At 51.0% G+C, this 17,500-nt stretch overlaps 1 protein-coding gene across 1 annotated transcript in view; it reads right to left on the reverse strand.

Annotated features, from left to right (window-relative positions):
- Positions 1-873: 873 nt before the first annotated feature.
- The window catches only part of LOC310824326 (protein Jumonji-like), a gene marked incomplete at both ends in the record, with an annotated part of 33,518 nt that continues 16,891 nt past the window's right edge, over positions 874-17,500 (reverse strand). Inside the window, 3 exons of the mRNA XM_083697580.1 lie at positions 874-1,050; positions 5,126-5,149; positions 13,505-13,674. Coding sequence (XP_083553706.1) covers positions 874-1,050; positions 5,126-5,149; positions 13,505-13,674 — 371 coding nt within the window. The remainder of the gene's footprint in view (positions 1,051-5,125; positions 5,150-13,504; positions 13,675-17,500) is intronic.

Genomic DNA, 17,500 nt, shown 5'->3' on the forward strand with positions numbered 1-17,500 from the left:
GGTCCCTGTGCACATGAGGAACCATTGGAAACGGCCCACCCCTATTTCCCCCCGTGCCCGCACGTGATTGGTCAGAGCGTTAAATGCCTGGGTTTCCCTGGACGTGATTGGTCAGAGTGTTAACTGCCTGGGTTTCCCCTACAGTAGCTTGCCCTGGGTAATAGGGCCATAGGGGGGAGACATGCAATATACAGTAGCCTGGGCAGTCTGCTAACTAAACTGTACGGTCAATGGTCATGGGGTTCAAATCGTCAGGGTGTTAAAATGGTTTTAGGGTTCAAATGGTCATGGGGTTCAAATGGTCATAGGGTTCAAAGGGCCATAGTGTTAAAATGGTCCTAGTGTTAAAATGACCATAGTGTTAAAATGGTCCTAGTGTTAAAATGACCATAGTGTTAAAATAGCTTAAAGGTCGTGTACGGAGGATGGGATGTTATTTGCAACAGGGCTGAAACAGGCCATTGCTTGGGATAGGTGGAACGCAGGGGAGGCCGGTGGGGGTAGAAATCGGAGGACGGGGCTCATTGTTCTGCGTGGAACGGAACGAGGAACGGTGTCAAACACAACGTGGTATCAGCAATGCACGTGTTTGATACCGTTCCATGCATGACAATGAGCCCCGTCCTCCGATTTCTACCTCTGCCGGCCTCCCCTGATGGAATGGGGCTAGGAGCAAGCAGAGCCCCCAATTCTGTATAGGGATAAACATATGGAATCGACCTTTTCATATGGTAGCACTAAAACATGTGGAATAGCCATTGGAGAGCCCATTAGTGGATAATATAGGTGGACTATTCAGGGGGGTGAGAGAGAGAGAGAGAGAGAGAGTGAGAAAGAGAGGGAAAGGGAGAGGGTGAGAGAGAGAGACCATACCGTGGCCGTTCACGGCGTGCTTCCCTGGCGGTTTGCCCTTCCTGGGCGTGGACTGGCAGGAAGTGGACGCCACGCTGGCCGCCGGCTTCACGTCCTCGCACTCTTCATCATCGTCCAGATCGTCTTCCTCCTGAGAAGTCCCGAAGTAGGCCATGTTACTGGGCAACGCTGAGGAGCCTGGGAGGGGAGGGGGAGGGGAGAGGGGGGGGGAGGGGGAGAGAGAGAGAGGTTAAAACCACCAAAAACCAACAAAGCAGTGATGAAGTGATGGAAAAGAGAAATTCTGTACTCTTGAGGAAAACCGCATGCAAACACACACGCACGCACACACACACACACACACACGCACGCACACACACACACGCACGACAGCTGACAGAGTGACTGTATAAACTGAGCCTCGCTGCTGAGCTAATCCGTCCAAATCTGACGCTCTTAAAACTTTAAAAACAGGATTAGGGCATTCTTGCTGCTGAAGGAGAGACAGCCACGGAGCACTGCTTCTCTCTGTCCTTCCCTCTCTGTCTCTCCCCCCTCCCTCTGTCTCCCTCCCCCCTCTCCTTCCCTCTGTCTCTCCCCCCTCCCTCTGTCTCCCTCCCCCCTCTCCCTCCCTCTGTCTCTCCCCCCTCCCTCTCCCTCCCTCCCCCCTCTCCCTCCCTCTGTCTCTCCCCCCTCCCTCTCCCTCCCTCCCCCCTCTCCCTCCCTCTGTCTCTCCCCCCTCCCTCTCCCTCCCTCTGTCTCCCTCCCCCCTCTCCTTCCCTCTCTGTCTCTCCCCCTCCCTCTGTCTCCCTCCCCCCTCTCCCTCCCTCTGTCTGTCTCTCCCCTCTCCCTCTGTCTCCCTCCCCCCTCTCCCTCCCTCTGTCTCCCTCCCCCTGTCTCTCCCCCCTCCCTCTCCCCTCTCCCTCCCTCTGTCTCTCCCCTCTCTCTGTATCCCTCCCCCCTCTCCCTCCCTCTGTCTCTCCCCTCTCTCTGTATCCCTCCTTCCCTCCCTTCAGTCTGCTTCGTTTCCATGTGGAATAAAAATCCAATTCAATCCTCCGCATCATGTGACAACCCGGCTGACATTACATGGAACCTAACCTATAAAAAAAACAAAAAAACACACCCACACGGGGGGGGTGGGGGGGGGGGGCATGACGCCGGGGCCTACACGGCGCAGTAAGACTCACAGCACGCCATAAAACGCCATAAAGGCGGAAGTATGACACTAAATCTCACGGCCGCCGTAACGTTGGCCCGCCGTAAAAACCGGAGAGCAAGTAGTCGTGCGATGCCAAGACGGAAACGTGATGACAGACGGCGGCGTTACGGATAATGAATAAATATCGGGCAAATAAAACCAGATTCATTCATAGAAGTGCGCTGTACCGACTCCTTCGCGCCGCTTTACACGACAAGCTCTCAACAACAAAAAAGGCTGCCGACCGAACCTCTGATTGAGAGGCAATATCGTATAGTGCAACGGCTACCAAGCCCCCTTCTCTCCTAAGGGAATGCTGGATTGTTTACTGTATGCACCGGGGGGGGTCAGACATCGGAGGACGGGCTCGTTTGCGATGCACAAAACGGAATGAGGAACTGGAACGAGGAACGGAACGAGGAAACGGCATCGTGACAATTCCTCGTACTGTTCCGTGCGTTACAATGAGCCCTGTCCTCCGACGGTCTAACCCCCCGCTGGTATGCGCCGCGATACACTGGCGTGCCCTGCCCTGCATCACAATACACAACACGACGCAACGCAACACGCTGGCAATCAGACATCTGAAGAGGAGGCCAGATTGGACCGTGTAGTTGCAATTTCAATAACACTCTCCACTGTGATCCATTCGGAAGAAGACAGTTTGAGTTTGTGCTACAGCATAACATACCCGACACTACAGTGTCAGTGGAGAAATAGTTTATAAAAAAAAAAAAAAACATTGTATTTATCCTTTAATTATTCTGGGGGATTCTCTTTGAGGCCAAGGTCTTTTTTTCAAGGGTGTCCTGATTACAAAAAAACATACGCATCACTATTATCTACGTCAAGATTTTAAAAGGACACAATTTACACAAGGCAATACAATTCTTTTAACAGACAACAATCAGTTCTAACAAGAGCACTCCCTCCACTGAGGAATCCTTAATCAAGTTCCTAAAATGGCCCAATGATACTAAAGCAGCCAGTCAAGTGAGGCGGATGAGGGGCACCTGGGGGCTGAAACATCACGAGAGAGACACACTGGCAGGGCAGTGGTGCATTAAGTGAAATCCTGAGGAACTACCCCCCCCTCCTCCCCCCTCCTCTCCCCCCCCCCCCCTCGCCTCCCTCATGCCCTCATCCTCCTACCCATCTCTCCATCTCTCCATTAGTGGCATTAGGGGAGTGGTGTGTGTGTGTGTGTGTGTGTGTGTTCCAGAGTTAATGTTGACATGTTTCTATGGTGCCTAGAGAACCCAGGTAGACGGGAGGTAGAGACCTGTGCCGTGAGATCACTGATGGTGGTTTATTCTCCAGATGCGGAGCTGGAGCAGGTCTCTACTGAGCCTAGAGTCTCACCACTCTGTACCCTTCAGATAGCTAGCCTCTCTAGCTCTATCTAGCTCTCTCACTCTCTCTCACACACACACACACACACACACACACACACACACACACACACACACACAAGCTCTCCCTTTCGCTCTGTCTCTTTCTCCCTCGTTCTCTCCCGTGGCTTAACATGCAGAACAATTATCATTATCTCCAAGCGTACTCCAGTGTATGTCTCATAAATGAAACATGAGGACGTGCTGGAGCGCGCACGCGTGTGTGCGTGTGTGTGTGTGTGTGTGTGTGTGTGCGTGTGTGTGTGTGTGTGTGAGAGTCTGGTGCATGGGCAGAGACAGAGCACTGGAAACATGCCGTCATTAGTCAGCGATAAATCTGACTTTATTTCCTTGTCCAGGGCTAGGAACTAGGAGCTAGGCACTAGGGGCTAGGAGCTAAGGACTAGGGACTAATGAATAGGAGGTAGGGACTAGGGGCTAAGGAACAGGAGCTAGGGGCTAGGAGCTAAGGGCTAGGCGGCTGGGGCTCGGCCAAGAGGGAGTGTCTTCTGCAAACAGCGCTCCGTTCGACAATACACACCTCGGGAACACACACGTCTCACGATCCAACCCCAAGTCCTTTGTAATGTAATTGGAGTGTGTAAATCAAGTAGCAGACAGGTCATGTGGAGGAAAGGTGCAGATAAGCTGATAGGGTAGCGTTACGCTGGACCACAGTAGGCCGCAGTGTGAGCTGTGTGGAATGCTAATGGTCTCGTCAGCGTACGTGATCTTGTTCCATCTCGGCGGCTGTTAGAACCCCAGCTTATAACCTCTTATAATCCCCCTCTCAGGCCGTACGCGGGTCGTTGACCAAATCATGTTACAAAAGGCATTTTTAAAAAAAATCAATCAATCAAAAAAAAATCATATTGATGATGAAAATCCTATATTTGCGTTACATTGAGTCTAAGGTTCTCCAAAAATATGTTGTAACCTTGGATTTCAAAATGCAATAATCAAAATACACCCCCCACCCCCCACCCCCCCCCCACACACACACACACACATCTAACATAGGCCAATGACCCGAAAATATCCAATCCCCTCCGCTATATGCATCCCACCTCCTCACCCCAGCTGACCTCTGACCCCTGTAGCACAAAGAGCAGGCTGTTGGAGCACCAGCTGCCGGCCCTCCTGACCACTCATTTCTCTGGGGTCACACAGTCCATTGTGTTAGCATGTGACCACTGTGTGGGTGTGTGTGTGTGTGTGTGTGTGTGTGTGTGTATACGTTTGTGAGTGTTTGTGTGCGTGTATATATATATATATATGTGTGTGTGTGTGTGTGTGTGTCACCATGTGTTATGACTTTGTGGTTTATTGGTTTATGGATTTAGAAGGTTGTAATAGTCTCAAATGCTCTCAAATACAAAAGCGCTTTGATTATGTTTAGATGTGGAAGTTCTATAAATACCGTACTATATTTGTGGTTCTTAACAGCATAACATCCAACAAATGTATCACATTCCAGTGTCAAATCATATCATATGTTTCTTTTGGTACAGTGTAGAAATGCAAGGCTATTACAAAATGTCAGCTTATGGAAAATGCAGTACAGTCAACACCGTACACGATTCTGGACTTCAAAATATAAACATGTTCTGTTCTAAATCATTGTCAATTCTGAATTGTATTCATTTAAAAACAAAAAAAAAAGTGTAGAAATTTAACTAACCTTCTTTTTGCCAGGAGGACCAACCTGAAATTAGACGTGGTGAAGCTAGAATTAGTAGGACATCAAATAACAATTGAAGAATTCAGAAATTTAGAAAATCAACTTTCAAACGGATGGAAATTCTATACAGTACTATACATTCTATATCAGTGTGTTTAGCTGGGTGGGATAGAACAGCTCTAGAAAGAGGTGCTTGAAGCTAAGCATCAATAATTAGCTAAATCATTGTGAATGAAGCGGCCTAATCAGAGGCGGACAATGGAGACGGGCCGATGGTTCTAAGGTTACTGGAGAGCGGTAATGAATTAGAGCGCCATCTGAGCCGTGTGACTTGCACGCACATGGACACACAGTGAGCAGCGGCACAATGGAGCTCGGCTAGTGGCTATGACAGGGACAAAACGCCCGCGCGGACGCACTCGATACTATAATGATACTGAGACTTGGCTTGTAGCTAGCGAACACCCAGAGGAGAGCTAACACACACACACACACGCACACACACACACACGCACACAGACAGACACACACACACACACCAACACACACACAGGAGTGGCCTGTAGCAAACCAGAGGGGGGCTAACACACACAGCTGTAGCTAGCCTACACCCAGAGGGGGGCTAACACACACACAGCTGTAGCTAGCCTACACCCAGAGAGGGGGCTAACACACACAGCTGTAGCTAGCCTACACCCAGAGAGGGGCTAACATACACAACAGAAGCTAGCCTACGTCCAGAGGAGGGGGGCTAACACACACGGCTGTAGCTAGCCTACGTCCAGAGGAGGGGGGCTAACACACACGGCTGTAGCTAGCCTACGTCCAGAGGAGGGGGGCTAACACACACGGCTGTAGCTAGCCTACGTCCAGAGGAGGGGCTAAGCCAGATGGGGGCTAACACATAGCTGTAGCTAGCATAGTGTACAAGAGTTGCGCAGAGACGAGGCCTTGGTAGGCCAGATGTACTGACACTACTGTACTGTAGGAGACCAGAAGCTATGCCTGGGCTGGGTGTGTGAGGGCCTAGCTGGTGTCTAGGAACAGGGTGCCATTCCAGACCATGTTTGGTCAAAAAAAACAAATAGACCCTCATGATTAAGTGACAGTGTTTATCTCTGGCCTTTGCTTTAGTGTGCTGTAGGTAGGGTGAGTGCACTGCAGAAACAAAGACTGGTTAGGATATAACGCACTTGTGTTGACATACTGTATGTTCTGTCCTTCAAACGGAGTTTGGTGAGGTGCTGGTTTCACTCCGAACTTTAGTCAAGCTAGGAGCATTCGTGATGACTGGCCTACCCTACCATCAGCCCTGAAACTACCAGGGCATCGTTGCCTAGAGGGAATCATAGGGTAACTAAGTTAGCATCCGCAACCTGACTGTGAATGAAGTACTAACGTTGAAGTGAAATATGTATTATTAAATATAATTACTAAGCTGTGTACTATATATATATATATATATATATATATATATATATATATATATATATATATATATATATATATATATATATATATATATATGTATGTATGTATAGATCATTTCTAATGCATGTCGAGGTAGAAATCGGAAGGACGGGCTCACTGTGACGCACGGAATGGAAATAAGGATGACACCATTCCTCATTCCATTCCTTGCATTAGAATGAGCCCTGTCCTCCGATTTCTACCTCCACCAGCCTCCCCTGCATGTTATATACAGGTAACACATCTGTGTCTACGATCTTCCCACTTATCCTCAGCACTAAGGAATCAACGTCCAGTCCCCTGGCCACAAGCTGCCGAGAAGCAGAACAAACAAACACAGGATGATCCACAATCAGCTCCAAATGACTCGCTTCATTAACTAAATGGCTGCAATTAACTCCCCTGGCGGGGGTGACGGGGGTCAATGGCTAGCAGACCCAGGGGGAGGGGGGCATGGAGGTGGAGGAGTGGCAGGGGTTGATTGGGGTATTAAAGGGCTTAGGGGGAGATGGGAGACTGAGGGGCATAGTGGGTGGGGGGAGTAGTGTGAGTATGTGTGTATGTGTGTGTGTGTGGGGGGGGGGGGGTCCAGAGAGGATTGTGATAGTGAGGGATATCTTTAGAGAGGGGGCTTTAGAGGGCTGAGTATTCCCAACAGTGGAAACCCAAAACTCGAGAGAGTGAGAGAGAGAGAGAGAGAGAGAGAGAGAGAGAGAGGACAATTAGTATCCTGTAATCTTTTCCAGGGGCCTAAAAATAACTGGAGCTCTCCTGTGTTTACTGTAGGCCTCTAGAGAGACCCAGAGAGGGAGGGAGGGAGGGAGGGAGGGAGGGAGGGAAGGGAAGGACGGAGGGAGGAAAATGGGTGACTGGTTGACTCTGCAGGTCGTCTGAGAGAGGGAGAAAGAGAGAGAGAGAGTGAGTGTGTGTGTGTGTGTGTGTGTGTGTGTGCGCGTGCGTGTGCGTGTGTGTGAGACTGGTTGGCTCCGTGACTGGTGTCTCGACAGCGGGAGGGAGGTGCAGAGGAAGGGATTGAAGGGAGGGAGGGAGATGTGGGAGCGGAGTGAAGGATTTACGATGGGGGAATGCGGGGAGTCGCTGGGCTGATGGGGCTCCCTGGGTCTCTGGCCAGAGATCCCAGCCTGTCAGCTCTCTCTCTCTCTCTCTCTCTCTCTCTCTCTCTTTCTACACAGCCAGCTAGTCCAGCCCAGCCAGACACACAGACAGCAAATACATCCAGGCCCTGGCTCCAGCTCGCTCCCGCCCTCCCTCCCTCCCTCTCTCCCTCCCTCCCTCCCTCTCTCCAATCCCTCATTACCCAGGCTTTCATGTCCCCTTGCTGCCTCCCGACCACAGCCAGATCATAATGAGGACTGAAGGAGTCTATAATGATTATCATGTTTAACTAGGAGCAGACGTAATTACAGGCCCAAACACACTTTTTAAAAAAACACCTCATTGTCTCTTCAAAAATGGATGTTTCAACAAAGAGGGATAAAAAACAGCCAAGTCAGGGGAGGTTTCACCGAAAGGCGGAAAAAAAGAAAGAACGAAAAAACATGGACTTATAATCCTCTAACATTCATTCGCTTAAACTCGCTTAAATGTACTTAAAACACAGACCAATAGCATGCTCTACATTAAATTCAATTCAATAACACTTAATTTTTTTTCCTCCAGGGGAAAACTTATCCAGGGGGATAAAATAAAGTTATATTGAAAAGTCGTATTGAATTAAACTGAATTAAATTGAATTTAGGAGGACGCTATTGGCCTGTGGAGTTAAAGTGGACAGACTGCAGTTCCCGGGCGCCTGTGGAAAGAACGAGTCGACCCCCGTCTACGTACTCCTCCTGACCTCCGCCAATTGAAGCAGCTGCTCCATCCTTCAGACTGTCTGCACCAATCACAGAGCGGGACATAGGTCTAAACGTGCCGAGAGACGGTGTCAGGGCGCCATGGCCTCTCCCTCACCCCTCATCCCTCACCCCTCATCCCTCACCACTCGCTCGCTCGCTCGCTCGCTCACTCACCCCTCAGAAACAAGACGGCTGAGGAGGGGGGGAGACGGGGGGGAGGAGGGGCTTTTTTTTTTTCAATAACATTGTTTCAGGGCCGAGCGAGTGAGGCAGCGGAGAGAATCCTGCCGGATTAGGGATTATATCTGCTCCAATTTACATTCCTGAATGTCTGCAAATCCATTAACCCCGCGCGCCCTCCGCTCCAGGAGTCACCCGCCGCAAATTCAATCAGCCTGCCTCCCCGCCGTCGCCACGGCAGCAGCATCATCAGCCACATGGCCCCAGTCACGACACAGTGTAGTGTGTCAGTGTGTGTGTGTGTGTGTGTGTGTATGTGTGAGAGAGAGATAGTGAGTGTGTGTGGGTGTGTGTGTCTGTGTATGTGTGAGAGAGAGATAGTGAGTGTGTGTATGTGTGTGTGTGTGTGTGTGTGGTGTAGCTTAGAGCCAACTCCCTTAGGGTTAATTGAATACAAATCATCCGTCCTTGTTTCTCCTCAGAGGTGGCGAGGCACAGTAGACATGGAAGGGGGGGGGGGGGGGGGGGGGAGGAAGGGACATATTCCGAGGAGAGGTGAACGTCCTAGCCTAGACCGGGGTCATCTACTCTGGGCCGGCTACAGGGAACGTGGATCGATAAGAGATCCAGAAAGAGGCCCCTCTCCTGGTCCCGTGGAACCCAGGGGAGAGGGCACAGGGATGGGCTGGCTGGCAGAGCAGAGGGCCTGGGGGTATGGAGGTAAACACCACGCACTGCCTGAACACACACACACGCCCACGCACACTCCTGGAACTGCCTGTTATGTAACACAGGGAGATTATATTGTATGAGAGTTACTTATTTACAACCTTATCTGTCCTTATCTCAGCCGTATGTGTGTGTGTGTGAGAGAGTGTGTATGTGTATGCGAGAGTGTGTGTGTGTGTGTGTGTGTGTCCTCTTTTCAACCCTTCCACCCTGAACTCTTCTTCCTGGTCTCTCTAGCGCCCCCACCCTGCCGTAGATCACACTGCGCCCTGTGCAGCCAGAGACAGACTCCTGGACAGCCTCCAGATGGAGTTCTCCACGGATATAAACACCCGTAGTCCTGGGGATTTGAGAAGCCATGTAGGACATAAACACCAGGCCTGCGATTCCAGCTTTGTGTCACACACTCACTCATTCTCACACACGCACACAGACACACACAGACACACACATACACACACATACACACACATACACACACACACATACACACACATACACACACATACACACGGCCTGCGATTCCAGCTTTGTGTCACACACTCACTCATTCTCACACACAGCACTCCCCAGAGATATGATATATAAAAAGATATCGTCACAAGCAACTCATTATGGTGTTAAAATCCCAAATGAATAAGAGAGAGAGAGAGAGAGAGAGAGAGAGAGAGAGACAAAAACAGAGAGAGAGAGAGAGAGAGAGACAGAGAGAGACAAAAACAGAGAGAGAGAGAGAGAGAGAGAACAAAGCAAGGGAAAACTTTACATTGCCAAGCCCAACGACCGGGGTTTATTATGGTAACGTCTCATTTTCCAGAGCGTTTATGAACCTGTCAGAGTGAGGGGGGACTATGGGTAAATGTGTCACGTTGCGTCAGATAAGACGGACCTGGAGAGAGGACCCGTTTGAACACAACCACCCGTTTGACCTCCAACTGCTACCAGGAAGCCCATTGATCTTTTGATCTTTTCCTATCGAGTGTGTGCTCACCTCACAGCAACCCCCCTGACCCTCCAACCACACACACACACGAACACACACACACACACACACACACACACACACACACACACACACACGCACACACACACGCACACACGCACACACCCAGTCCTTCCCTATCCTTCCAACAACAACCACCGCCACCCTTTTTTTATTTGATTGATGACAAAATGAACAAAAATACGATTAAATAAAACGACGGCGTTGAGGACGTTTAACAGTTCCACACAGCTGGTGTGAACTGTTCTTTCTAAGCTATTCCACAGCAGGGCCCTCGCTGGGCCAGCCACCTCAGGGACACCAGAGATGACATCAAAAGGCCGAACGCCGCTTTGAAGGGTTTAGAAGGTAAAACGGCTCTTCTTTGTAACGTACTATATACGGTGTCTATCACTCCCCTGGATGCCAGCTACGCGCACACACGGACCACACACACACACACACACACACACACAGATGACATACACAGAGACGACATACAGGCAGCACACACACACACACACACACACGACACACACACAGACAGATGACATACACAGAGACGACATACAGGCAGCACACACACACACACACACACACGACACACAGACAGATGATACACAGGCAACACACAGACGACAAACCGGCAACACACACACACAAAGATGGCACACACACAAAAAGACGGCACACACACACACAGACGGCACACACACACTTAGTATTCCTCGTACGAGTCTCTTCAGTAAGGAGGGTCATTAAAGCCAAAGTGAAAAGAGCACAGCCTTGTGTATGAAAATGCCATTAAGACAGCATGAGCTCAGCTGCACATGAGATGCACACACGCACACACACACACGCACGCACACACACACACACACACACGGCTGGGGAATGTGGGTCTATAAATACACCTACCGCAGGGACAGGGGTGCAGTGGTCAACTGGGGCGTGGCAGAGTGAAAAATACCACAGTCAGGAGGTAGCTTAGCATCCTAGCTTGTAGCTTATGGCTCTGACCAGCACCGCAATACACTGGTCAGGTGCTAGCTTAGCATCCTAGCCTGTAGCTTATGGCTCTGACCAGCACCGCAATACACTGGTCAGGAGGTAGCTTAGCATCCATGCTCTAAGGGTCACCTTGGCTCTGACTACAGCCAGAGGCCACTCTGTAGATGAGCAGAGGGCCTGTCCAAACCACTTCCTCCCTCCCTCCCATGTCCTTCTCTGGCAAGGCGACAGGGGATAACAATAGATACGTTAAACTGTAGAACTGGAACTGCAGCTCTCCTCTCCTCTCCTCTCCTCTCCTCTCCCCTTCTCTCCTCTCTAAAGAGACATTATCCCTTCCAAAAAGAATCATTCACTCACAGCACCCTCTGTCAGTTTCAATGATCTTTAATTATAATATGAACGTGCTTTGTTAGATTAAAGTGACATTGCCTTTAAAAAAAAAAAAGAAAAGAAAAAGTCCTCTCTCCTCCCCCTCCTCCCTCCCTCCCTCCCTCTCCTTCCCTCCCTCCCTCCCTCCCTCTCTCTCCTCCTAGCGGCTCTACTTTACAGAGCCAAGCGGAGGTTAATGGTAATACCGCATTAATCTAATGGGGACATCCGTCTTCCGCAGGGGCTAATTCTGTTTGTGACAGAGTCACGGCGTTTCTTTGAGGGCTCTGGGTGAGGGGAGAAGTCACCTTTTCGACTTCAATTAAATCAGTGAAGGAAGATGATGTGGGAGAGAATGGGACAGACGTGTCGGTATGGGGCCCTCCTCAAAGACAGCTCTCTGACAGTGACCTGCTCACGGCCCGTAGAGTTTTCACGACACCGACAGGCGCTCCCTGTGCCGGCCTTGGGCACGGCAGATTAAGTACCCTGAACTCTCTCACACACACACACACACACACACACACACACACACACACACACACACACACACACACACACACACACACACACACACACACACACACACACACACACACACACGTACGCACGAGCACGCGCGCCCACTCCTCAGAACAGGCCGAGCGGCCAGGGAGGTGGGGTGGGATAACTTCTGAACCCTGTCAGTGATAGTGGAGTGTTTGTCTTCTCTGGTGTGTGTTTGTGTTGGCCGTGTGTGCGTGTGTATGTGTGTGTGTGGGTGGGTGTGTGTGCGTGTATGTGCGTGTGTGTGTGTCTGTGTTTGCGTTGGCGGGCGGGTGTAAGCCAGGCCTCACTGGGCTTTGAGGTGGACTTTCCAAGAGGAGCACCCTTATCTGACTATGCCAGTGTGTGTGTGTGTGTGTGTGTGTGTGTGTGTGTGTGTGTGTGTGTACAGAGACTGGGTAGCTGATAGCAGTAGCACCTTCATTAATCATAGTTAAAACAGTACCTATAGTCATGGCCAGTGTGTAACCTCAAAGGAGACATACGGGCCCTGGTGTTTGTTTTGTCAGACTTCCAGAGTTCATTGTGTCAAAGGTAGAGTTTAAAAACAGTGGCAATGAACCAGACCCCCATCTGAACTGTTTCTACTGACGCACAGCTACTCTGGGTGAAACTGGGTGAGAGGTAGGCCGAAAGCGAAGCCTGGGCCTCTCCTGGGATATGTGGCTGCTGAGCGGAAGCCCTAGCCCAGGCTGGGGGGGGGGCAGCACTGGGATGGTGAAACACTGCAACAGTGTGAAATATGGTGCTGGCATGGGGTTGGGGTGTGTGGGGGTGAATGAAGGGTTAGGATGTGGGAGCACAGGGCATGTGTGTGTGTGTGTAGAGTGAGGGTGTGAAGTTATGAAGGTGTGAAGTTATGAAGGTGTGTGTGTGTGTGTGTGTGTGTGTGTGTGTGTGTGAAGGTATGACGGTCTGTGTGTGTGTGTGTGTAAGGGTGTGAAAGTATCTATGTGTTTGTGTTTGTACGTGTGTGTGTGTGTGTGTGTGTGTGCGTGTGTGACAGTGTGTGTGTGTGTGTGTGTGTGTGTAAGGGTGTGAAAGTATCTACATGTTTGTGCGTGTGTGTGTGAAAGTATCTGTATGGGTGTGTGTGTGCACGCTTGCGTGCGTGCATGTATGTGCTTGTGTGTGTGTCCAGCATGTGGAGATGTTTGAGATGTTTGAGGAGATGTTTGAGGAGATGTTTGAGGAGATGTTTGAGGAGATGTTTGAGGAGGGCGGCGTCACCTCTCAGGCAGAGGAAGGTGAGGAAGTCCTCCGTCTTGGGCTTGCGGCGAGAGAGGTCGGTGATCTGGGACGTGGGCGTGGGCAGGGCGGGGTCCGCCACCTTCACTGGCGTGGTGCTGGGGGAGTTGGGCTGGGACTGGGCAAACTTCCTCTGTGCCTGCAGTCTGGGCCTGGGGGGGCGGGGGGGGGGGGGGAGGGGGAGAGAGAAGAAAACATGAGGGTTTAATTCATTTGATACACAAAAACAATGATACACAAGCAATGCACACACACACACACACACACACACACAATATAGGTGGAGACGGTATGAACGGTATTGACAGAAGTAATATCCGGTAATACCTTTATACCTGGCCAACCCTAGTGCACACACAGGCACACACACACACGCGCACACACACACACACACACATATACCCATGCACACGCACTTGCACAAACACACACACTCTCTCTGTCTCTCTCTACAGGGACGGACACTGTTAACCTTGTCGAGTGCATATTTTTTCATTTGGGTTCCGGGAGCCCGGGCTTAGCTACACGGCCCTTAAACCAGCGCCCGGGGCTGTTCATCCCCCTGGACGGGCTCTGGACTGCTCAGCGCCTCCAACCCCTGCTCTCTGCCCTTCATTGTTTACCACTGTGACTAATGCAGTCAGTCTGCATCACACTCTCTCACTCTCTCTCTCTCTCTCTCCCCCCCCCCCGTTCCTCTGACCAGCCCTCTCTCTCTCTCTCTCTCCTTCCTTCCCTCTCTCTCTCCTTCCCTCCAACACACACTCCAAGCTCTCGGTAATTGTTCCTCCGTTGCCCGTTCACTTGCGATGTCCAGGGGCGGTTAAAAACAACGAGAATGCCATTTTTTTTATTTTTTTCCCTTCTTCTCCCTCGCCGTGACCGCGGCGGGGCCCCCGACGCTTCCGCACCTGCCAACGACCGTCTGGCCCGCGTGGTAATTGCCGACTTTTGATTCGTGTCGAGCCTCTGAAATGTAATTAAGTTGTCTATTAAACAGTGGCGAGACCTCAGCGCCAGCTGACAACTGATACAATACAAAGTACAAAAGAGGCCTCAAATTGCCGACAGACTTTCAAGGCCGGGGCTTCTCTCTCTCTCTCTCTCTCTCTCTCTCTCCATGTCTCTCCTCTCTCTCTCACTCTCTCTCTCCATCTGTCTTTCTCTCTCTCTCTCTCTCCATGTCTCCTCTCTCTCTCCCTCTCTCCCTCTCTCCCCTCCCTCCCTCCCTCCCTCCCTCCCCCCCCCCCTCAGGGTATAAACAAGAGAAAGACGTACAACAGTACTGTATCCCCGTCCTGTGTGGATTAATCTCCTATCAATCTGACGCTTGTTACAGGAGCCTCCTCAGCTATCACTGCCTCTCAGAGCCACAGACAGCATCGCTAATCAATTGAGACCCGGCCCCCCCCGCCCCCGACAGACTGTGACAGCCAGACTTATTCTCCCGTCGCCGAGCCGCACGTAGGAGGCGGGAACCGGCTTTCGCCGCGATATCCTACAGTGATTTCTTCATTTCTATAGAAACAGGATTTGGAAGTGTGGCGAATTATGCCCCTAGAACACCCACAATGCATTTGTGTTGTTGTTGTTGTTGTTGTTGTTGTCCCAACCCCCCCCCCACACACACACACACATCAGGCACTGTAAACGTATACGGCTCTTCCAATTACACTTCAATCACGAAGCAATACGCCGTCGAAATGGGACCGTTCGCCTCGTGAGAGGAGACGAAAAACACGTTTAACGAGACGCTGGGAATGTGATTGCACAGAGACGGAGCAATCTGTACGGTCAGTTAGAGAAGCCTTTGTTCTAGAAGCTTCTTCCACATTCCGTCGTTCTGAGGTGAGTTCTCGATCCTTTAAGGCCTTTGTTCTAGAAGCTTCTATATATTCCGTCGTTCTGAGGTGAGTTCTCGTTTCTTTAAGGCCTTTGTTCTAGAAGCTTCTGTATTCCACATTCTGAGGTGAGTTCAAGAGTCTTTAAGCAGGTGCTTGGGGGCTGACGGGTATTGAGCCCTGTTCTCGTGCTTTTCGATTGCTCGCTGAAGAGAATAAACGTCAACAAAAAAAAAGGGTCCATTGTTTACGGCTGCCTTGCAAAAGGAGCAGCGACCTTGGGGGTCACGGTTCAATCACCTGAACACGGTGTCTGTGACAGGTGTCACGTCAGAGGCCAGGCCTGTGGTATGTCAATCATCATAGGCTGACCCTGGGCCAGGGAGATGGAGAGAGAGAGGGGGGGAGGGGGCGGACAGGGAGAGAGAGAGAGGGGGGGGGAGGGGGCGGACAGGGAGAGAGGGAGAGGGAGAGAGAGAAGGAGAGAGAGGGGCAATAGAGCAGCACAGGGAGAGCTAGAGAGAGAGGGAAAGAAAGAAAGAAAGAAAGAAAGACAGACAGACAGAAAAGGAGGGAGTGAAAGGAAGGAGAAACAGACGTGGCTTTTCACACCTCCGCAATCTGTCGGCCGGCCTTTCATTGTTGGAGACCTCCAGGGGCCGCGCTCCACCACACAAACGCCCGGTATTGATTTCACACGCCTGCCCGCCATTACATTGTGAATGGTGCCTATCGGTTCTCACACACAGACAGACAGACAGACACACACACACACACACACACACACACACACACACACACACACACACACACACACACACACACAGCATTATGTCGTGAATGGTGCCTATCGGTTTTCATAGTGCCAGATTGTAAAAACATGAGCCCTGTTTAATCGGAACAACTCTCTCTCTCTCTCTCTCTTTAGCCGGCAGGGTATACTGATGCATGAGGAGGGCGGGAGGGGAGGGAGGGAGGGAGGGGAGGGGAGGGGGGGAGGAGAGGGAAGATAGAGAGAGTAGGAAAGCGCGATGAGAGGTTGGGAGGAAGGAAGAGAGAGAGACTGTGGCGATAGGGGAAGGAGAGAGGGAGGGAGGGAGGGAGGGGGAGATGGAGAGAAAGAGAGGGATGAGAGAGAGCTGGGAGTGAGTGTCTAAATCGGCACCAGTCTCCACAAGGCACAGACAGAATGCATTGGTTCCACTAGGAACCCTGAGGGCAGAGACTAGAGCACTGCACGCACACACACACACACACACTACACACACACTAACTACACACTTCACACACACACACAGTGTGGCGGATTGAAACCAGAGAATCAGGGACGGGGGGGGGGGACGGGGGGGGGGGGGGGGGGGCGACAACCATGAGACTGCTCCAGCTGATACAGATTGCCTTTTTACACCTCTTCATCATCCTCATCCTCCCTTCCTTTCTTCCTCTCACTCGCCCCCTCCCTCTCTCCCTCCCTCCCTCCCTCCCTCTCTCCGGCTAGAAATAAGACAACAGTGATGTTCTCTCAGGCCAGCTGTATGTGTGTGTGTGTGTGTGTGTGTGTGTGTGTGAGAGAGAGTGTGTGTGCATGCGTGCGTGCGAGTATGTGTGTGTGTGTGCGCGCGTCTGTGTGCGCGTGTGTGCGCGTGTGTGAGTATGTGCGTGTATGTGTGTGCGTGCATGAGAGTGTGTGTGTGTGTGAGTGAGTGTGTGTGTGTGTGTGTGGTAGAGCCAGCGTTTATGAGCCAGTTGTCTCCTCACTGGACCACACAGACGTTAACGGGTGAAAGTCATGCGATGTCTTTGTAAAGCCTCCGTGTGACGCAGTTCCTCACCGCCTAGATGACTGTAATCAGCTCCTCCAGAGGACGCCGCGCCTCAGTAAGTGGCCCTGCGCGGCTCTCAGTGGTCGCTAGCTAGGCTAACATTTTGCGTTCCTGCTGGGACCATATCTACTAACAATTTATGGACTCACTGCACTGCAAGTCGCTTTGGGTAAAAGCGTCTGCTAAATGACTCTCTCTCTCTCTCTCTCTCTCTCTCTCTCTCATAATGCTACTGCTAATTCATATATGGTACTGCTTACACTGCACTACTTATACTATACTGCACTACTATACTGCTCATATACTGCACTACC

Source organism: Argentina silus (assembly GCF_951799395.1).
Source record: "Argentina silus genome assembly, contig: scaffold_145, whole genome shotgun sequence".
NCBI lineage: Eukaryota > Metazoa > Chordata > Actinopteri > Argentiniformes > Argentinidae > Argentina > Argentina silus.